General features: G+C 45.2%; 1 protein-coding gene across 1 annotated transcript; it reads right to left on the bottom strand.

Annotated features, from left to right (window-relative positions):
- Positions 1-7092: 7092 nt before the first annotated feature.
- Cfap144 (cilia and flagella associated protein 144) lies at positions 7093-14207 on the bottom strand. The gene is made up of 4 exons (XM_075992505.1): positions 14061-14207; positions 11105-11164; positions 7784-7887; positions 7093-7294 (listed from the first exon to the last, which is right to left on the bottom strand). Exons 1-4 carry the CDS (start codon positions 14191-14193, stop codon positions 7184-7186), a joined length of 408 nt encoding a protein of 135 aa, XP_075848620.1. The 5' UTR covers positions 14194-14207; the 3' UTR covers positions 7093-7183.
- Positions 14208-19099: the final 4892 nt, after the last annotated feature.

Here is a 19099-nt window from a genome sequence, read left to right as displayed (position 1 = left end):
TAGGCACGTTCACGGGGTTATATGTCAGGATGCCCAGTGGATACCTGAAGCCACTGAGAATTGCAAGCTCTGTTGTTGAGTTTCTTTTCCACCTTAACTCAACACTTCTATCCTGTGGTTGGAACTGGGGGGACCTGAGGAGTCTGCAAAACTGGGACTAAGTTCCTGTTGTCCTTCCTCACAATTTCATGGACACCTTTGTTCTTATTCTGGACATTAGCAAACTTAGCAGGCTACAGCTTCCGTAGTTTACTTAAAAAGCACCTTACAGCTTGTCTTTTTGTTTGTTTGTTTTTGTTTTTCATGACAGGGTTTATTCTGTTTAGCACTGGCTGTCCAGAACCTCACTATGTAGACCAAGTTGGCCTAGAACCCAGAGATCCTCCTGTCTCTGCCTCCCAAGCATTGGGATTAAAGTCGTGTGCCACCACCACCCAGAAAGCTTGTCTTTAACATAGCTATATCACAGCTTTTTCACTTTGGGGAAATAAAGGTCACTAGAACTGAGGTGGCTCCCATGTGACCAATGAATGGGTAGCATACATAGAGTGGATACACTGGTCATAACTGGGTACCAGAACCGTAAGCCATCTCAACATGCTACTCAGAAGGCAGCACTGTAGTGGAAGAGTTAAAAATCCTGGAAGGTTTCATTCTTTTTCAGATGACAGTTGTCTGCAGGAAGCTATGAGTCTGGAAGGCAAAGCCACAAGTAAGGTGTGTGTGTGTGCATCTGTGCCCATGTCTTGGATATTTTCTGCTTTACTCGGAGGTTTTGGTAAAGCTGCATGCTGGGAGTTGAGTGTGGAGCTGCCTTCTCATTTCAAAATGAATTCTCAAAAAAGACCTGAAAAATCGCAAATTCTCAGTGAAAAGTTCTCATGCCTCTCCACACACAAATTTTTATGCCAGCAGGAACTGAAGGCAGCCTTGAGTATTAACTGCCAGTTGGTTTCAAGTCTGGGGAAGCGAAGCACGGTTTTCTAGCCAGGGGTACGCACAGCAAGCTTTATCTTCCAGACAATTCTATAGAGCTCTGCCTTTGTATCTGTTACTAAGAGATGCAAAGTCCCAAACTGGACAGAGGTCCCCTGCGCCCTTTTCTAATCAAACATCTGCCCACAAATTCAAGGCTAGACGGAATTCCATTCCCATCCTATACTGTTTCATTGCTGGACATAAAATAGACTCAATTTTGATGTCTTTGTCTGTGTGTGTGTGTGTGATGTGTTTGTGAAGGCTCTCTGCATTTTACACACTCCAGTAGCTGTTCTTTAAAATTGATAATAATACCCTAGTGTTTTAAAAACCACTACTTGTTCCCTACTTGTGATGGAAATGTAGATGACCTTCAAACTTTTACTGCATTCCATGTTTTCACTTCACTTGGTAGAAGGATGAGGAACTTTTATCAAATTGTTTAGTTTCACATTCCCACAAGCAGTTCACACAGGGTGTCGTTGCCCCAGCTTTATCAACGCTTTCCACTCAGGAAGTCTGGCAGTACGGCATCCTGCATCCTGTGTGTGTTTTTCTGGTGGTTCCTGATGCTGAGTGTTTTTGTACAGACTTACTGCCAGGTTGAATATCATCTTGAACTTTGTATCTCAGTCTTGGAAATAAAAACAAAACATGCTGCTGCTTCCACTGCAAACACGTTGTGATTCACTCAGCTATTCCAAGGCGTGTTTGGCATTTTAGAATAAAGCTGAACGTGACAATGTTTGCATTCAGTGTCTGGAATTTTTCACTTCGTGTCTACTTGGGGTTCCTTTTCAACCTCTTCCACTTTCTTCGAAGCAACAAACCTTGACAATGGCCCCACAGACTGTCCCAGCCATACAACTGTCGCCAACATGCAAAGGGACAAGTTTGGTCCTATGCTATTTCCTTCCCTGCCCATCTGGAGTTGGTGAGCTCCCATTAGCTCAGGTAAGCTGTTTCAGTGGGTGTACCCATCATGGTCTTGACCTCTTTGCTCATATTCTCATTCCTCCCACTCTTCAGCTGGACTTTGGGAGCTCAGCTCAGGGCTTCAATGCAGGTCTCTCTCTGCCTCTCTTTCCATCAGTTGCTGGATGAAGGTTCTATGGTGATGTTTAAGACATTCATCAGTCTGACAACAATGGTTGGGAGACTTTTAGTATTTGCTTCTATTTCCTTTGTGATTATAGGTCTATATAAATTGTTTATCAGGTCTTGATTTAATTTTAGTCTGTGGTACCTATCAAGAAAATTATTCGTTCCTTTTGGTTTTTGAAGTATGACCTAATGATTCATTGGATTTCCTCAGTGATCAGTGGTGATATGTCCCCTTTTTATTTCTGATTTTGTTAATTTGGACATTCTCTGTCGTTTGGTTAGTTTGAATAAGGGTTTATCCAGCTTGACTTTCTCAAAGAACCAATTGTTTCACTGATTCTTTGTTTCTATTTTGCTAATTTCAGCCCTGAGTTTGATTATTTCCTCCCGCCTATTCCTCCTGGGTGGTCTACTTCTTTTTGTTCTAGAGATTTCAGTTGTGCTATGAAGTCACTAGTGTGAGATTTTTTTCCAAATTCTTTATGTGGGCACTTAGTGCTATGAACTTTTATGTTAACACTGCTTTCATAGTGTCTCATAATTTTGGGTATGTTGTGGATTCATTTTCGTTGAAATCTAGAGTGTTTAATTTCTTTCTTACTTCTTCCTTGACCCAGTGGCAATTCAGTTCAGAGTTGTTCATTTTCCATGAGATTGTAGGCTTTCTGTATTTTGTGTTGTTGCTGAATTCTAGCTTTAACCCATGGTGATCAGATAAGATACAGGGGGTTATTCCATTTTTTTTGTTTCTGTTGAGATTTGCTTTATGATCACATATGTGGTTGATGTTAGAGAAGATTCGATGAGGTAGGTGCCAAGAAGAAGGTATACTCTTTTGTGTTTGGGTAAATGCAATGCTCTGTAGATGTCTGTTAAGTCCATTTGAGTCATAACTTTTGTTAGTTCCCTTATCTTTCTCTTAAATTACTGACTGACAGACCTGTCCATTGGAGAGAGTGGGGTGTTGATGTCTTCCACAATTAATATGTGGTGTTTGCTGTGTGGTTTAATCTTTAGTAATGTTTCTTTTACAAATATGAGTGCCCTTATATTTGGGGCAAAAATGTTCAGAATTAAGACTTCATTTTGTGAGCCAGAGACATCTTTGGGATCAGACACAAGTCAGGGACCTCTGAGAGAGTAGGCCCAAGCCAGGGACCTCTGTGGGAACAGGCCTGAGCCAGCGACCTCCACTGGAGCATGCCTGAAGTAGCAACCTGCATAGGAAGAGGATTGAGCCAGTGACCTCTGTAGTAGCAGGCTCAAGGCAACAACCTCTGCCAAAGCAGGCCTGAGCCAGTGACCTTCAACAGAGCAGGCCTGAGGCAGCAACTTCCACAGGAACAGGTACAAGGGAGCAACCACTGAGGGCACAGGCCTGAACCAAAGACCTCTGTGGGACTGGGCATGAGTCAGAGACCTCCGAGCAAACAGGCCTGAGCCAGGAGCATCTGTAGAAATAGGCCTGAGTCAATGACTTCATCTGGAGCAGGCCTGAGGCAGCAACCTCCATGGGAGTATGTACAAGGAAGCCACCACTGAGGAAGTATGCCTGAGCCAGGACCTGGATCAAGCCAGGGACCTCCACAGGAGCAGGCCCAAGCCAGAGGCATCTATGGGAACAGGACCAAGTCAACAACTCTGCTGGAGCAGGCCTAAGGCAGTGACCTCCACAGATGTAGGTACAAAAGAGAGACCCCCAAGGGAGCAGGCCTGAGACAGGGACGTCTGTGGAAATGGACCTGAGCCAGTGACCTACACAGGAGCAGGATTGAGCCAGTAGCCTCTACCAGAGCAGGTCCAAGGCAAGGACCTCCACAGGAGCAAGTACAAGGGAGCCACTACTGATGGAATAGGGCCAAACCAGAAACCTCTGCGGCACTGGGCGTGAATCAGTGACCTCTCCACAGGTGCAGGCCAGAGCCAGCGACAACTGCTGGAGCAGGCCCAAGGCAGTGACCTCAGTAGGAAACAGCTCCAAGCAAACAATCTCTGTGGGAGCAGGCCCAAACGACCCCCAGTATTTCAGAGCAACCCCTACAGGAACACTGAGTGACCTTCAGGGAAACTGGAACCATGGCCCTAACTGCACCACAAAGAGCAACCATCTGAGTCTTGGATCCAGTGGCACCTGAAAGACTGATCAACAAAGACACAAGGCCAACTACACCAATCAAAGGGAAAGATGGGTACACAAAATAATAACACACTCAACACCACAAAGAGCAACACGACACCAATAAAGTACTTTTTCTAGTACTTTCTGTAGAGCTGGATTTGTTGATAGGTATTGTTTAAATCTGGTTTTATCATGGAATATCTTGCTTTCTCCATCTACAGTGATTGAAAATTTTGCTGGGTATAATAGTCTGGGCTGGCATCCTTAGTCTCTTAGTCTGAAAAATGTCTGTCCAGGACCCTATCTTTTAGAGTCTCTATTGAGAAGTCAGGTGTAATTCTGATAGGTCTGCCTTTTATGTTACTTGGCCTTTTTCCTTTGCATATCTTAATTTTATTTATTCTATATATTTAATGTCTTTATTATTATGTGGTGAGGGGGCTTTTGTTCTGGTCCAGTCTGTCAGGTGTTTTGTAAGCTGCTTTTACCTTTATAGACATGTCCTTCTTTAAGTTGGAAAAGTTTCCTTCCATGATTTTGTATGTTTTACATGCCTTTGAGCTGGAATTCTTCTCCTTCTTCTATCCTTATTTTTAGCTTTGGTCTTTCATGGTCTTCCAGATTTCCTGGATGTTTTGTGTTAGGAATTTATTGAATTTAACATTTTCTTTGCCTGATGAATTTATTTTCCCTATTGTATATCTTCAATGCCTAAAATTCACTCTTCCGTCTCTTGAATTCTGTTGGTTATCCTTGCTTCTGTAGTTCCTGTTCACTTACCCAGATTTTTTATTTCCAGAATTCCCATGGTTTGTGTTTTCTTTATTGCCTCTGTTTCAACGTTCAAGTCTTGAATTGTTTCCTTCACCTGTCTGATTTTTTTCTTGGTTTTCTTGACATTCTTTGAGGGATTTATTAATTTCTTCCAATTTTTGGTTGTCTTTTCCTTAATTTCTTTAAGGGGATTTTCCATTTTGTCTTTAAAGGCCTCTATTTTCATAAGTTATTTTTAAGTTTTTCCTTCTGTGTCATCTGTGTTGGGATGTTCAGGTCTTGCTGTTGTAGGACAACTGGATTCTGGTAGTGCCATATTGCCCTTTTTGCTACTGAATGTATTCTTACACTGGCATTTACCCATCTGTTCTTCCAACTTGTGTAGGTGGCGTTTGTGCCCATAGGGGCTGCTGATGTTGCTGGAAAGCATTGTATGCAGGGAGGAAGTTGGGATATGTGTGGTTTGGTGGCAGAGTAGGTCTTATGGGAACAGAGTCCAGTGGGTGGCAGAGGTGGTGGTGCATCCTGTCTGTAGGTCTCTTAGCTGCTGACCAGCTACTAGGGACTGTACCACAGCAGTGGGATTCCACCAGAGTTGGAGGCAGGGTCCAGTTCCCTTGCTGGGCTGAGATTGGAGAGGGAGGAACAGGGGATGTGCACTGGGGTTTAGGGCTTAGGGATTGGGGCGGTTTAGTTGGAAGACCTGACACTTGCCTGTGATGGGTGATGAAAGGCCTTTAAAGATGACATATGGGGGGGCTGGAGAGATGGCTCAGAGGTTAAGAGCATTGCCTGCTCTTCCAAAGGTCCTGAGTTCAATTCCCAGCAACCACATGGTAGCTCACAACCATCTGTAATGAGATCTGGTGCCCTCTTCTGGCCTTCAGGCATACACGCAGAAAGAATATTGTATGCATAATAAATAAATAAATAAATACATATTTTAAAAAAGGATGACATATGGGCTACTGATATTGTGGGGGATATGACTGTTCAAGGTGGGGAAGATGGGGCCAGCTCCATGCTGCTTTTTGTCTGACTGTTTTTCGTGGCAACAGAAATGAAACCAGAACACAGTAACGTAACCCAATATGCAACACTGAGATATATTCTCTCTCTCTCTCTCTCTCTCTCTCTCTCTCTCTCTCTCTCTCTCTCTCTCTCTTTCTCTCTCTCTCTCTCTCGTTTTTTAAGACAGAGTTTTCTGTATAATCCTGACTGTTGTGGCACTCATTCTGTAGACAGGCTGCCCCCAAACTCAAAGATCTGCCTTCCTCTGACTTCGGAGTGCTGGGATTTAAGGCATACACCACCATGCCCAACATTTTGTTTGTTTATTTGTTTTGCTTTGATTTGTTTGAGTGAAGGGACCAGGGCCAGTTTTGTTTTCCCCAGCAGTCAGGTTACAAGGAGCTCTGCCCTTTATTACTACCCCATCCTATGTTGACTCATTTCTGGCTTCAACCAGACCCTCAGGAAGTACATCCAGTCTAGTGGTCAATCGGGGTTCTACCCGGCCATATGCAGGAACTGTTCTTGCTATTTTCTGTCACACAGACCCCTGACACAGCAGACAGGCTCTTGACACCATAATCATAGGTCCAGATGTCATGAGCCAACCAAAAAAATGATTCCTGTATCAGTAAGAGCCTATACCCAATCACTTCAAAGCACACTTAACCACAGCTGGAATTCTCCTATGCAGGCTTAAAAGGATTGCCTTACATGCCCACCCACCCCCAACCTCCCTCCCACTGCTTAAGGCCATTTTCAGGGGGGCCCAGCTTGATGGTCTTTTCTTGAAAATGAAGCTGCTCTCTTCAATTGCTTATCAGGTGTCTTCTGGTCATTGGGATTCATCTGAGGGCCCTACAAAGACCTCTCACAACAAGTAGCTGAGCTGTAGTCCCCATTACCAGAGGGCAACTGTTCAAACCATTACAGACAAGATGGGCACATGTTATAACCAATCAGGTTGCTTCTTTAGCTCACTTCCGTTCTCTGTGGATGCCTCCTCTTCCCTCTGCCTATGTGATGCTCCAAGGCCTCCTGAAGCGTTTTCAATCAGACCCTACCTGACTCTAAATCATAATGTGGTGACCCGTGTAAAATATGTCTTGTGTGATTTTTAACAGAAGCTGCCTTTATTTCTCCCGATGGCGCACACCTTGGGAATTCTGCGTTCAGACTCGCTCTACCAAGAGAATGCTACTTCCGGTGATCATCCTCCCCCAGACTCCACAGTTTAGCTTTGTACAGAGTGATGTCATGGTAGACTTTGAAGTGGTTCAGCCTGTTGTCCTGGCGGTCTGGGTTGACCTAGAGGGGAGGGGGCAGGGTCAGTCTTTCAGAGAGGAAGCAGACTAGGGTTTACATGATGTAGAGCTGGATCTGTATCAGGCCCAAGGCCCGGTGACAGCAGGGCTTTTCCTTGTTAAACCTTGAGCTGTGACACAGATATATGTGAGGATCTCCAAACTGAAGGAGAGTAACCTATCAAAGCTGAGGCAGGCCCCTCCCTGCTGCCTGAAGGAGGCCTTGCCTCAGAGCTCACCACCCCTGGAAAGTAGCTCACAGAGGAGAGGCAGTGTATTTATTACTGTAGCTAAGCTACGAGGATAGTGCCTAGCATGGGCTACTTGACAAATGTGTAGGCGTATTGAAGGAGCATGGCACTAAGGTGAATACAAAACAACTTAGTGATTTGTCCAAGGTCACACAACTAGGGAATGTGGCCCCGAATTCAAAACCATCACTGGCACTGCTGGTATGCTCCCAGGGACCACTAAGTGAAGGAGCCATACTTACCAAGGGAATTGGATCCCATCCAATTTCCTGGGATTCAGTCTGTGTCTCTGGATATTTCTTCCTTGGACCCTGTGCAGCATGGTGAATGACGTTCAGGAACTTGGCTGGGAGAGGAGGCATAGTTAAAAAGGAATCAGAAACCGCAGCAACAACTAGCATGGCATGATAAACCTATGGGTGTGGTAGTGGCATGCATACCTTGGTGGTAACCAGCAGCTCTCTAAATGGTCCTAAGTACCACTCAACAGGAGGGAAACCATACCTGGTACTGTAATCTTCGACCACTTCAAAGAACTGTAGAATATGGCATTTAAATAACTTAGGGTTATGTTGACGTGAAACGTGATTCCTCCTGGCAGCACCAATTTATTCCTAAGAGAACGTTGAACACTAAAGAAACTTCACTTTAAGCTTGTTTTCTTCTTGGGGAAAAAAAAATTGCCTTTGGACAAAGAAATGCCCATGCCTCAACCACTGACAAAATGCACAGTGTCCAGACTGGACAAGCAAAATACAAGAAAAAAAAAAGGACTGCCAAACCTTGGCAAGACAGTGTAAGATGGTTTTGAAAACTTTCCTGCCTCTGAAAATGGTCCATCAGTTACTATAGTCCTTAGCCAAATTTGGTTGCTCCAATGTTGCAAATGAGACTTTGGGTGATTGCCCAGGTAGTCGTTGTCTCTGTCATCTACTGCACATTTTGGAAGCTGCTTGATTGTACTTCCTGCCTACTCAAGTAATATTATCTCCCTTCTCTGGTCTTCGATGGGGTTGAAGACTAGATAGTCATAGTTGCTTTCCTCTTATGACTTAATTGAAATATTTAGCATATGTTTCTTGCTTAATATGTTTGTGCTGGTTGTACTTCTAATTTTTATACCTGATATCTGTTCTTATTGTATATAGTTTTGTATTGGGTTTGGAACTCTCTTACTTAGACAAAAGGGGGAGGTGATGGGGAACTTCCTTCAGCCAATGGCCTTTGAGAAACTGGACCAGGTTGGGCATGGCTTTGGGTACCAAAAGGTGCACACTCTCTGCTTTCTTGCTCTGTCTCTGCTCTCACACCTGAATTCTGGATTTTGTTTCTGTTCTCTGTTGTGATCTGTGAGTCCCCTCTTAAATAAAGAACCCCTTATTATACCCAGTTCAGAGATAATGTGGGATTACTTTATTTATGTTCCTCTTCATCTGGTGCATTTCCTTCACTAGAGAAAGGAGCAGGTACTGCAATGCCTTCATTTCATGACAAAGAAACCAAGTCACAAAGAGTTTAGTAATTTCCCACTTTCACACAACTAGTGAGAGAAGGGGGACTCTGGATGCTGAGCAGGAATCAGCCCTGGGAAGAAACAGAGGGACAGCCCACTGTCAGCAGCAAGGACAAGAGCCAGGCTGTACACAATTCTCAGACCGTGCTGCCGCCTCCCCTTCCTGTGCCTGTTTACAGATCATGAAATGTCTTTGCACAGCTTCCCCTGAGAAGCTCTGCCTCTGATGGGGGAGAGTCTTTTGTTTTGTGTTGATTTCATTGGTTAAATAAAGAAACTGCCTTGGCCCTTTAATAGGACAGAAAATTAGGTAGGTGGAGTAGACAGAACAGAATGCTGGGAGAAAAAAGCCGAGTCAGTCAGTCACCATGATTCTTCCACTCCAGACAGAAGCAGGTTAAGATCTTCCCTGGTAAGCCACCTCGTGGGCTACACAGAATATTAAAAATGGGTTAGATCAATATGTAAGAGCTAGCCAATAAGAGGCTAAAACAAATGGGCCAGGCAATGTTTAAAAGAATACAGTTTCTGTGTAATTATTTCTGGTAAAGCTAGCCGGTGGCCGGTGGCCGGGAGCTGAGCAGTGGGAAGCAGCCCCGCTGCTCTTATTACTACATGCCTCTGCCTGGAGTCTTTGAGAACTCTTCCCAGAATGCCACTGCCTGACAGAGGCACCAGTCTGAGATGCTGGCTCACTCATCCCCTTGCCTAACTCCTCTCCAAGTATGTATGAGGCTACTTCCTGCTCCTTCATAACAGGCCCTCCTCCTAGCCCCAGCCTGCGGACTGTTACAGGGTAATTATGAAAATAACAGCCAACATTTATGAAGCACCACAAACCACACCCCTAAGCACTTGCGTTATTTTGCCTAATTCTAGCAATCATCCTAAAAACTGTTTCAGAGAAGTTTTGAAAACAAAAAAAAATGAAACTGGTTGTCCTGATCAGCTTTAAAAGTGCCCATATGACACAGCCTAGGGTCATCTGAGAAGAAAGCCTGGGCTGAGGAATTACCTAGATCAGATTGACAGGTGGGCATGTCCACGGGGGTGGGAGAGATTGTCAAGATTGACAATTGATGTAGAGGGCTCAGCCCACTGTGGGCAGCGCCATTCCTACACATGTGGTCCTGAGCTGTATAAGAAAGCCAGCTGAGCAGGAGGCTGCAGCAAGCAAGCCAGAGACTGAGTGAACCAGCAACCTTCTTCCATGACTTCTGCTTCAAGCTCCTGTGGTGCGGGAGAATTGTCTGTATTCTGTCAATCATATATTTCAATAAAATGCTAATTGGCCAGGCAGGAAGTATAGGCAGGTCAGGTCAACCAGACAGGAAGTAGAGGCAGGGAGATGAGAACAGGAGAATGCTGGGAAGAAGGCAATGAGGCAGACGCCATGAGCTCCAGCCCAAGATGGACATAGGTTAGAATCTTTCCAGTAAGCCACCACCTTGTGGTGCTACACACATTAATAGAAATGGGTTAATCAAGATGTGAGAGTTAGCCAGTAAGAGGCTAGAGCTAATGGGCCAGGCAGTGTTTAAATGAATACAATTTGTGTGTTGTTATTTCTGGTGTAAAGCTAGCCATGCCGGAGCTGGGCAGGATGAAAAGCAGGCCTGCTCGCCTCCTCAATACACTCCTGCCCTGACGTTCCTTGGGGAAAAGGGACCTGGAAATGTGAGAAGAAATAAACCCTTTTCTCCCCAAACTACTTTTGGTCAGAGCGTTTGACCACAGCAACAGAAGCATGCTAGAGCACTGCCCATCACTTGCTTAGTGGGTAGAGGCATTGAAAATTAAAACCAGTCACTATGACTTCAAGGTGATGGAGGGTTGGATGGATACAAGGTAAGGGCTTATAAACATTGTTGTTGGCTTCGTGGGTAGTGACCTGGCATTGTAGCTAAAAAGTCAGTCTCCTGTGACCTTGGTTAAAACCAGTTTCAGAGGACCCCATATCTTCCCCAAGGTAGCAGAATCCTGAGAGGTATCTACAGCCTGCCTGACCCTCTGTACCCTGGCCCTTAGTGTTCTCAAGCCCAGCACTCACCATCTGCAGGTTCCTCCAAGTTATCATGCCAAGACATAGGCTTCCTGGCAATCGTGTGAACTAGAGAAAAACAAGCAGCAAAATTCACATTAGCAGGGCCTAAGATTGTCCTAAGATTCACCTTAGACAAGGCCTCTGTTTAGCATTCACTAAGGAGTCTGGCATCTGCCAGGAACTGTGCAGGACACTAAGGAACAAGACCTCACAGCAAGCCTGTTACTCCAGTACCGTAGCCAGGAGCGCCTACTTGACCTTAAAAGACTGGAACTCTCCCGGTGTCCTACATGAATACTCTCTTCCAGTTTCCAGCATGAGGAAACTTTTGCTGCCAAGTTGGCAGAGAAGCAAGCATGTCTGAAGACAGGATGGACATGCAGGAGGCCATTGATTGGAGAAACTGAATCCACATCCTCCAGTTGACGGGAGCACTGCAGACAGCACTGAGCAAGACAGGAAGTGCTCCCAGCTCCCGAGTACTCCCTCTGGTGGTGACTGACAGCATGTCAACATGGGATAACATGTGAGAAGAAACCTGGGAGCAGGCCACGTGCATAGAGGTGGTGGCGTGGGTGTGTGGTGAGTGTCCCCGGGAGGTGCCTGGGAGTCCTGAGTGAAGGGGTGGGTACACTGTGTGAGAAGGCATGGAAAGAAGATGAGTCACAGCTGGCAGAGTCAGGCGCATCCAAAGGAGAGAGCTGGTGAAGAACAGGAGGAATGAGAAGGTGACGGGAGCCCGTGCCCTCCAAGAAGTTCTTTGTCTCGGACCCTATTAGCTATTCTCAGCCCAGCCACACTCAAATGCCAAAGACGTTACCAGTGTGTTAGCAAAGTCTTTGTGAACGAAAGCAAGTGCCAACACCCTGTAGTATATTCTCACTTTATTCCAGTGAACCCCATTGGCCGGGCGGTGGTGGCACACGCCTTTAATCCCAGCACTCGGGAGGCAGAGGCAGGTGGATCTCTGTGAGTTCAAGGCCAGCCTGGTCTACAAGAGCTAGTTCCAGGACAGGCTCCAAAGCTACAGAGAAACCCTGTCTCGGAAAAACTAAAAAAAAAAAAAAAAAAAAAAAAACAGTGAACTCCATTAGTTATGAGCCCAGAGGGGCTGGGCCAGGAGACTGCACTGTCTGCGAAAGCCTGCATGCGGCCTTCAGGGGTCATTTTAATTCGTAAAATGGACAATGTTTAAACAGAACTGGGGAATAATTTTTCTCCTCACTTTAGTGATCAAGTCTCCTGACAAAAACTAGCTTACATACGGGTAAATAAAGTCTCCACACTTTCTGCATACAGCGAGACTGGACTTGACTGTGGCTAACGCAGCACAGAAGTTGGAGACAAGGAGCATGTAGGTATGGGAGATGGCTTGGCACACTTAAGAAATCTGTTTCTATGGGAATGAAGGGAGGAAGGATTGTGTGTATGTGTGTGTGGTGTGTGTCAGGTATATGTGTGTGTGTGAGGTGTGTGTGTGGTACGTGTGTGGTGTGTGTGGTGTATGTGTGTGTGGTGTGTGTATATGGTATGTGTGTGGTGTGTGTGTGTGGTGTGTGTGTATAATGTGTGTATATGGTATGTGTGTGTGGTGTGTGTGTGTGGTGTGTGTATATGGTATGTGTGTGTGGTGTGGTATGAGGGGGGTGTGGGTGTGTGTGGTATGTGTGTGGTGTGGGAGGGGTGTGGGTGTGTGTGTGCGGTGTGTGTATATGGTATGTATGTGGTGTGGTGTGGTGTGTGTGTGTGGTGTGTGTGGTGTGTGGTGTATTGTGGTGTGTGTGTGTGGTATGTATGTGTGGTGTGTGTGTGTATCGTGTGTGTGTGTGTTTGTGGTATGTGTGTATGTAGCAGTAGCTGAGCCAGAGCACAGTAAGCACTGTGACTTTGCTGGAGACTCTTGGGTGGGAGAATTAAATGTGGGGGGAGGGGTCAGAATGGATGGAAGCTGGAAAGGAACCAGAGCCAGATCCAATGAGACTTTCTAGGCTGCTGGGTTCAAACCAGCTCAAAACTGCAGGACACCTCCAAAATGTTTACAAAGGGATTGGCCTGGTCTGTTTGGTCTTTTAACATAGATAGCAGGAAGGAATGTGGAGGAAGGAAGTTGGTGCTTGGAGGGAGAGTAACTTGGAGCTCCTGAGACTGTCACAAATCTAGGGGGTTTGGAGACCACAGAGACCTACTCAGACACTATTAGAGAGCGAATGTCCTGAGCGGGCAGAGCGGCTGCCATGGGCATTGGGACCTTTCGCTCAGCTGCGCAGATGTTAATTGGGAGAACTGTGGGTTGGAATGATCAAGAGTGCAGCGAGGTGGAGTGGTGAGAAGCTAACACCTTAGCTAGCGCAGTGGGATGCTTAGGCCAGGCAAGCAGAGCAGGCCAGGAGGGGCAAACATTCAGCCAGAAAGCTGCTGGTGAGCTGCTCCAAAGAAGAATGCAGGGAAGTGGTGGGACCCATGAGTCTGGAGTTCAGTTTCAGGCCCAGAGGCGGTTTCAGAGAACCCAATGGAGTCACACAGGAGGAAGACAGTGAGAGATCGTGGGCATGGGGTGGTTTTGCTGAGTGGGGGTGAGGGGAGGGGAAATTTCAAGCTCTGTTCCTGGTAGCTTACCACTTCTGAGCTTAGGGAGGTCAGGGGTAAGAAGTCAAAATAATAATAAAAACAACAAACCATACAAGAACAAAACCCCTTGGTGTATTAAAAAGAAACCAAACATAAAAACCTAACAAAAAGCAGACATAAAAACCCTGTACAATTACTTAAGAAGCACAACTACCCCCACCCCAAATCATTTATCTTTATTCTACATCTAAAATACTCAATTTCGGACGCATTTGGATGCACCTCTCATGCCTGGGGTGATGTGGGGAGAACGGGAGAGATCCCCTCAAAACTCAACATAGAGCCAGAGGAGGCTTGCTCTCCCACTCCTCCAAACCATCTTGTGCCTGCTCACCCTTGCGCAGGGGATTCACGTGATACTGCGTGTACAGCTTCTGTGTTCGCAGCTCTTTCAGAAATAGTTCTCTCAAGATCTGATTCTGATGAACTTCGTCCTGGAACATCTTCTGCCCCGTGTGTCTTGCCATGGCCTTGCCCTTGCTCTGAGAGGTCAGGCTATCTGACTTCTCCTTGCCAAGAGAAAGATTGCCTTCTGCTGTCTCGTAGCAACAGTGTTCCCCTTGTGTTCAGGCAACAGCGTCCTTCTTGTCTCTAGGCAACAGCGGCCAGATTCCACAGCACCACCCTCCCTGGCAGTCTTTCTCTGGCTTCTGTCCACTCCACCCTCCAAGCTCTCAGGCTCCTGGTGTCTCATTGATCCTCCACCAGTGCCCTCAGACCCGGACCCAGCATCCAGATGTAGCACCTCCCCTGTGCACCTCTAGGAAAGGGCAGCTGTCCCTTACCCAGCCAGGAAGAAAAGACTGGAGTGGGGACATCAACATGGGTGATCGATTCCTAAAGACAGTTTGAGGAGGAGACAAAAACCAATAGATTTGAAAGCAGGTGCCTTAAATTTAGAAAGAAAAGGATAAAGGGGAGAGAGAGAGAGAGAGAGAGAGAGAGAGAGAGAGAGAGAGAGAGAGAGAGAGAGAGAGGTAGAAGGAGGAGGAGGAGGAGGAAGAAGAAGAAGAAGAAGAAGAAGAAGAAGAAGAAGAAGAAGAAGAAGAAGAAGAAGAAGAAGAAGAAGAAGAAGAAGAAGAAGAAGAAGAAGAAGAGAAGGCAAAAACAAAACACCTCTGACACAGACAAACACACAAGGTGGGGCAGAGCAAAGACAGAGAGTTAGAGTCAAATATTGCTGGTATGAAGACCAGCCTCCAGCAGTTCAGGGATTGAGGCAGACCTTTGACTTTTCTGTCTGAGGAAGTATCACTTCATTCTCTGGGCCTGGGAGAGATGGAAAAAACATACATGCACTCTTAGGATCTTCCTATCAACTTCAGCATCAGTTCTGTCTTTATTTTTCCCTTACAGCATACATAGCAATATATAAACTCCAATGCAGTTACATTCTAGTTCTCAAGGATTATAATGAATATAGATAAAAACCATGTTTCCCGTTTCCCTTACATAATTAAACATTTTAAATATTACAAGTGAAAACCAAGTTGTCTCAAGAACCCACATACATTCATACCCAAGTAACTTGTTACAGATTAACAGAGTGTGAGCAAGCAAGGTATTTTTCTCAGCCAACTCTTTCGCTGGCAGGCTGCATTTTCTGGTTACAATGAAAAGAACTATCATTTTATTACCATCTCTAAAGTTAACATTATAAGAACTCTTAAGAGAATCACACACCCAAGCTTTTATACATGGAAAAGAATCAGTCAGCTCTACTTGAAAGCCTCAGGGTGCATGCCCATTCCTCAACAGTTTCCATATCAGGAAGCTGAGGGCAGAAATGAGTACATGGAATTAGTCACACCTTCGATCATCAATCCTATCAAGAAAGGCACGTCAGCGAATCTCTGGGCTGCTCTGTTCTTCCCTGATCTTAAGGAGTCCCTCATCTAGCTACGTGCCTCTCCACAACTTGAAAATGTTTCCTAGGGTTTTTCACCTCAAAGGTATTTGACAAAAACTTCTCAGTCTAACCTTAAGTCATTCCCAAAGCTCTTTTTCAGCTCTGATGCACTCCAAAGCCTGTGAATATATCTCGCAACATTTAAAGAATTTAAACTAGCTAGGCTTCAGGGACTCAGTTGTTTTTCTTTATCATTAACCTAAGCCGTAGTCTATATGGCTCCTCAAAAGAAACTAGTTGTGTGACATTTCCTTTTTTATTTTTTATCCTCTACAACTTCTGCTTATCAGAGGCAGGGGAAACCTTTCATCCTACATTTACCTATGTTAATTATTCTACTAAATTAACTTCTATCATAATCCCCTACTATATTTATTAAAAATCCTCAATAAAATTCTATTTAAACTAACACTATTATTGTATAAAATCATTGCTTTAGTTAAAGAGTACAGCTTAAGAGGAAATCATCTTCATAATAATCCACAGGTTAAAAAATGTTCAGTAGAATGGGATAGTTCCAAGACTACATTAAGGACAGTGGGGATTTCCCTATGCCCATTCACACCATGCCAGGGATACCAGAGAAAAATAACAGTGGCAGACATGCAAAGGCACAGCAGTAACAAGAAACATTCTGGGTCCATGGCTCCCAGGGCCTTGCCTATCCGAGATTCACCCATCAGAGTTTTGCTTCCTGGTGAGCTATTTTCCTGAATTTCAACTGCCACCTGCTGCTCCCTTGACATGGCCACTGGCAGTCAATCTTCTGACCAGTGCCCAGAGACCACAGGACCACCACCCTTTCTAATCTAAGTAAACCGACATCTTTATAATTTATCTAATTATTTTTTTGTAATACTAGGGATTGAACTCAGAGCATCTACACATAGGGGAGCTGCTCCACCATTGGGCTATAACTCCAGCCTTTTTATTTTAAGACTGAATCTCTTCAAGTTGCCCATGAAGATGCTGAACTTGCAATCCTCCTGCCCCAGCCTCCTAAATTGCTGGGATTCTAGGTCTCTCCTACCACCCAACTACTTTCAATTTTTCATTGTGGCAAAATACACATCTTCTAAGATCTCCCATCTCAGCCACTGTCAAGTATGCAGTCCAGCTGCAAGAAGTATGGGCACAGTGTGAAACCCAGCTACAGAACTCACCCCTTGGGCAAGTGTCCTCTGTCCCATCCCCTGACAACCACCATCTTTCTTTCTATACCTGTTCAACCTCCAATCACCTTCTATAACATGATTTATTTTTAAATAAACATAAGAAGCCTACAGTGGGGAGAAAAGCCATGCCTGGCTCTGGTGAGCAGCTAAACACAGATGCCAAAGCTTGTGCTCTTTCTTTCATTCGCTCATTCATACATTCATGACCCAGGATGTTTGACGTGTGATAGTATTTATAGAGTTAAGTGTGTAGCCATTGTTTCTAATCCCCAAAACCACACCTACCAATGACTTCATAATTAGCTGCTTTTCTCCTTGACCTGTAGGATTCTTTGCATCTTCTCTGCAGAAGTTTTCTACCCAATGTTCATATGAGCTCACAGGCGATCGCTTTTCAGAAGCCTTACCAGGCAGTAGAGTCCCTGTCTGGTAGGTAATACTCTGTTGCAATAATCTTAGCTTCTTCCCTAAATGTGCTTGTTTATACCTAAGCTATTAAAGATGAGATCTGTCATCTCTCTCTGCATCCCCCAGTCCCTGTGCAGTAGAGGTAGGTAAGGGTTTTGTGTTCGCTGGCTGTAGCCTTGTTTGCTTACATCATTATATAGTCCCTTAAAACATTCAGTCAGTTAGAGTCACACTGTCTTTATAGTGCCTTTATGACTTATCAATGTGATCCGCGCCTGGCCTCTGTGTCCCAAACAAGGCTCAAACAGCCTCTTGGAGTCTTCGCTGCCTTCTGGAGGGCAAGAAGAAATAAGCTGAGCCTTCAAAACCACATGGCTTTCTTGAGGAGAATGTACAAGATTGCACCTGTGCTCTGTCAATAAAGCATCCCTCAGCTTGAATTATTAGTCTTGTTTCTGGAACCCTCCATGCTGGGCCGGTGCTAGAACTGTCTGGAGGGTCATTCCAGAATAAGAACAGAGGATAATTCAGGTCAAAATGAGATGTTTAGGGTTGGAGGGTGTGGATTGACACTTAACTAAAAGTTAAGTTAAGGGATGCTTAAAATTCTTCAGCATGGGAAAACTCAGGGGAAGGTCCAAATGACTGAAAGGGGAGAACAGTGGGACACTGAGGGAGGGAACACTTAGAGTGATGAAATGTGTTCCTTATGGGAGAGCCAGTGTAGTAAGAAGGAGCGGCGGCGGGGCTGCGTTCCCAACACCCCAGCCGCCTGCTCGGCTAGCTTATGCCCGAAATAACAACACACAAACTGTATTCATTTAAACACTGCCTGGCCCTTTAGCTTTTGCCCTTACTGGCTAATTCTGATATACCGATCAACCCATCTCTAATAATCTGTGAGCACTGGTCTTACCGGGAAGATTCTAGGTCGGAGCTTCATTGCGTGTGTCTGCCCGGGAGCGGGGCAAGGCGTCTCCCTGAGGTGTTTGCTCCCGAGAGGAGAGCTGTGGAGTCTGAGCTCACTTCCTCTTCCTCCCATCGTTCTGTTCTGTTTACTCCTCCCACCTATCTTCTAACCAATGAGGACCAAGCAGTTTCTTTTTATTTAACCAATGACCTTCCTCCATCAAGCCAGGAAAAATGAAGGAAAAAAATGAAAATCCAAATTAGTGGCCATCGCATCAGGCTGATGGCAAAGACCTGCGAATCCTGTCTACTGTAATGAGCACAGGTCAGAAAACACGAATTCCACAACTATATCAGCTGGAGGATTTGGTTGCTTTGTTTTGGATTTCTTATATTTAGGAGTGTTTTGCCTGTGTATGTGCAGCACACACCACATGTGTGCTGTGCCTACAGAGGTCAGATGAGAGAGTTGGATTTCCTTGAACTGGAACTACTCCCATGATGGCGCTGGACTCAATGCAGGTCCTCTGTTCCAGCAGCAGGTGTTCTTAATAGCTGGGCCATCTTTCCAGCCCCTGCTTTGGTCTTTTTGAGCTAGGGTTCCACAAGGACACCGGCTTTGAACTCACTATAGAGCTGACATTGGATTTGAAGTCCTAATTCTCCTGCCTCTGCCTTCCCAGTTGATGCAAGCCTGAGCCACCACATCTGGCTTAGAAGAAAAACTTTAAAGAGAGAATAGTGTATATTTCTAGAGATATGTCACTTGTATGCGCATCTGTGGCAGGAGCTATAAGCTACTAAAGCCAAAGGTCGCTGGGAGGGAGTAAAGCATATCTGAAAGGATTGGGACACTACAGGTCAAACAAATGCCAAGTATCACAGAAATGAAAGGGGATTAAGAAGATGAACTGCTTGGGTCCCATAACAGCCATCAGATCATAAGAGCCACACAGTGTAGTCTTGGAGGAC

The sequence above is a fragment of the Microtus pennsylvanicus genome, chromosome 11, assembly GCF_037038515.1.
Source record: "Microtus pennsylvanicus isolate mMicPen1 chromosome 11, mMicPen1.hap1, whole genome shotgun sequence".
NCBI classification, from domain to species: domain Eukaryota; kingdom Metazoa; phylum Chordata; class Mammalia; order Rodentia; family Cricetidae; genus Microtus; species Microtus pennsylvanicus.
The sequence above is the reverse complement of the archived record's forward strand: the minus strand, read 5'-3'. Positions and strand labels throughout refer to the sequence as shown.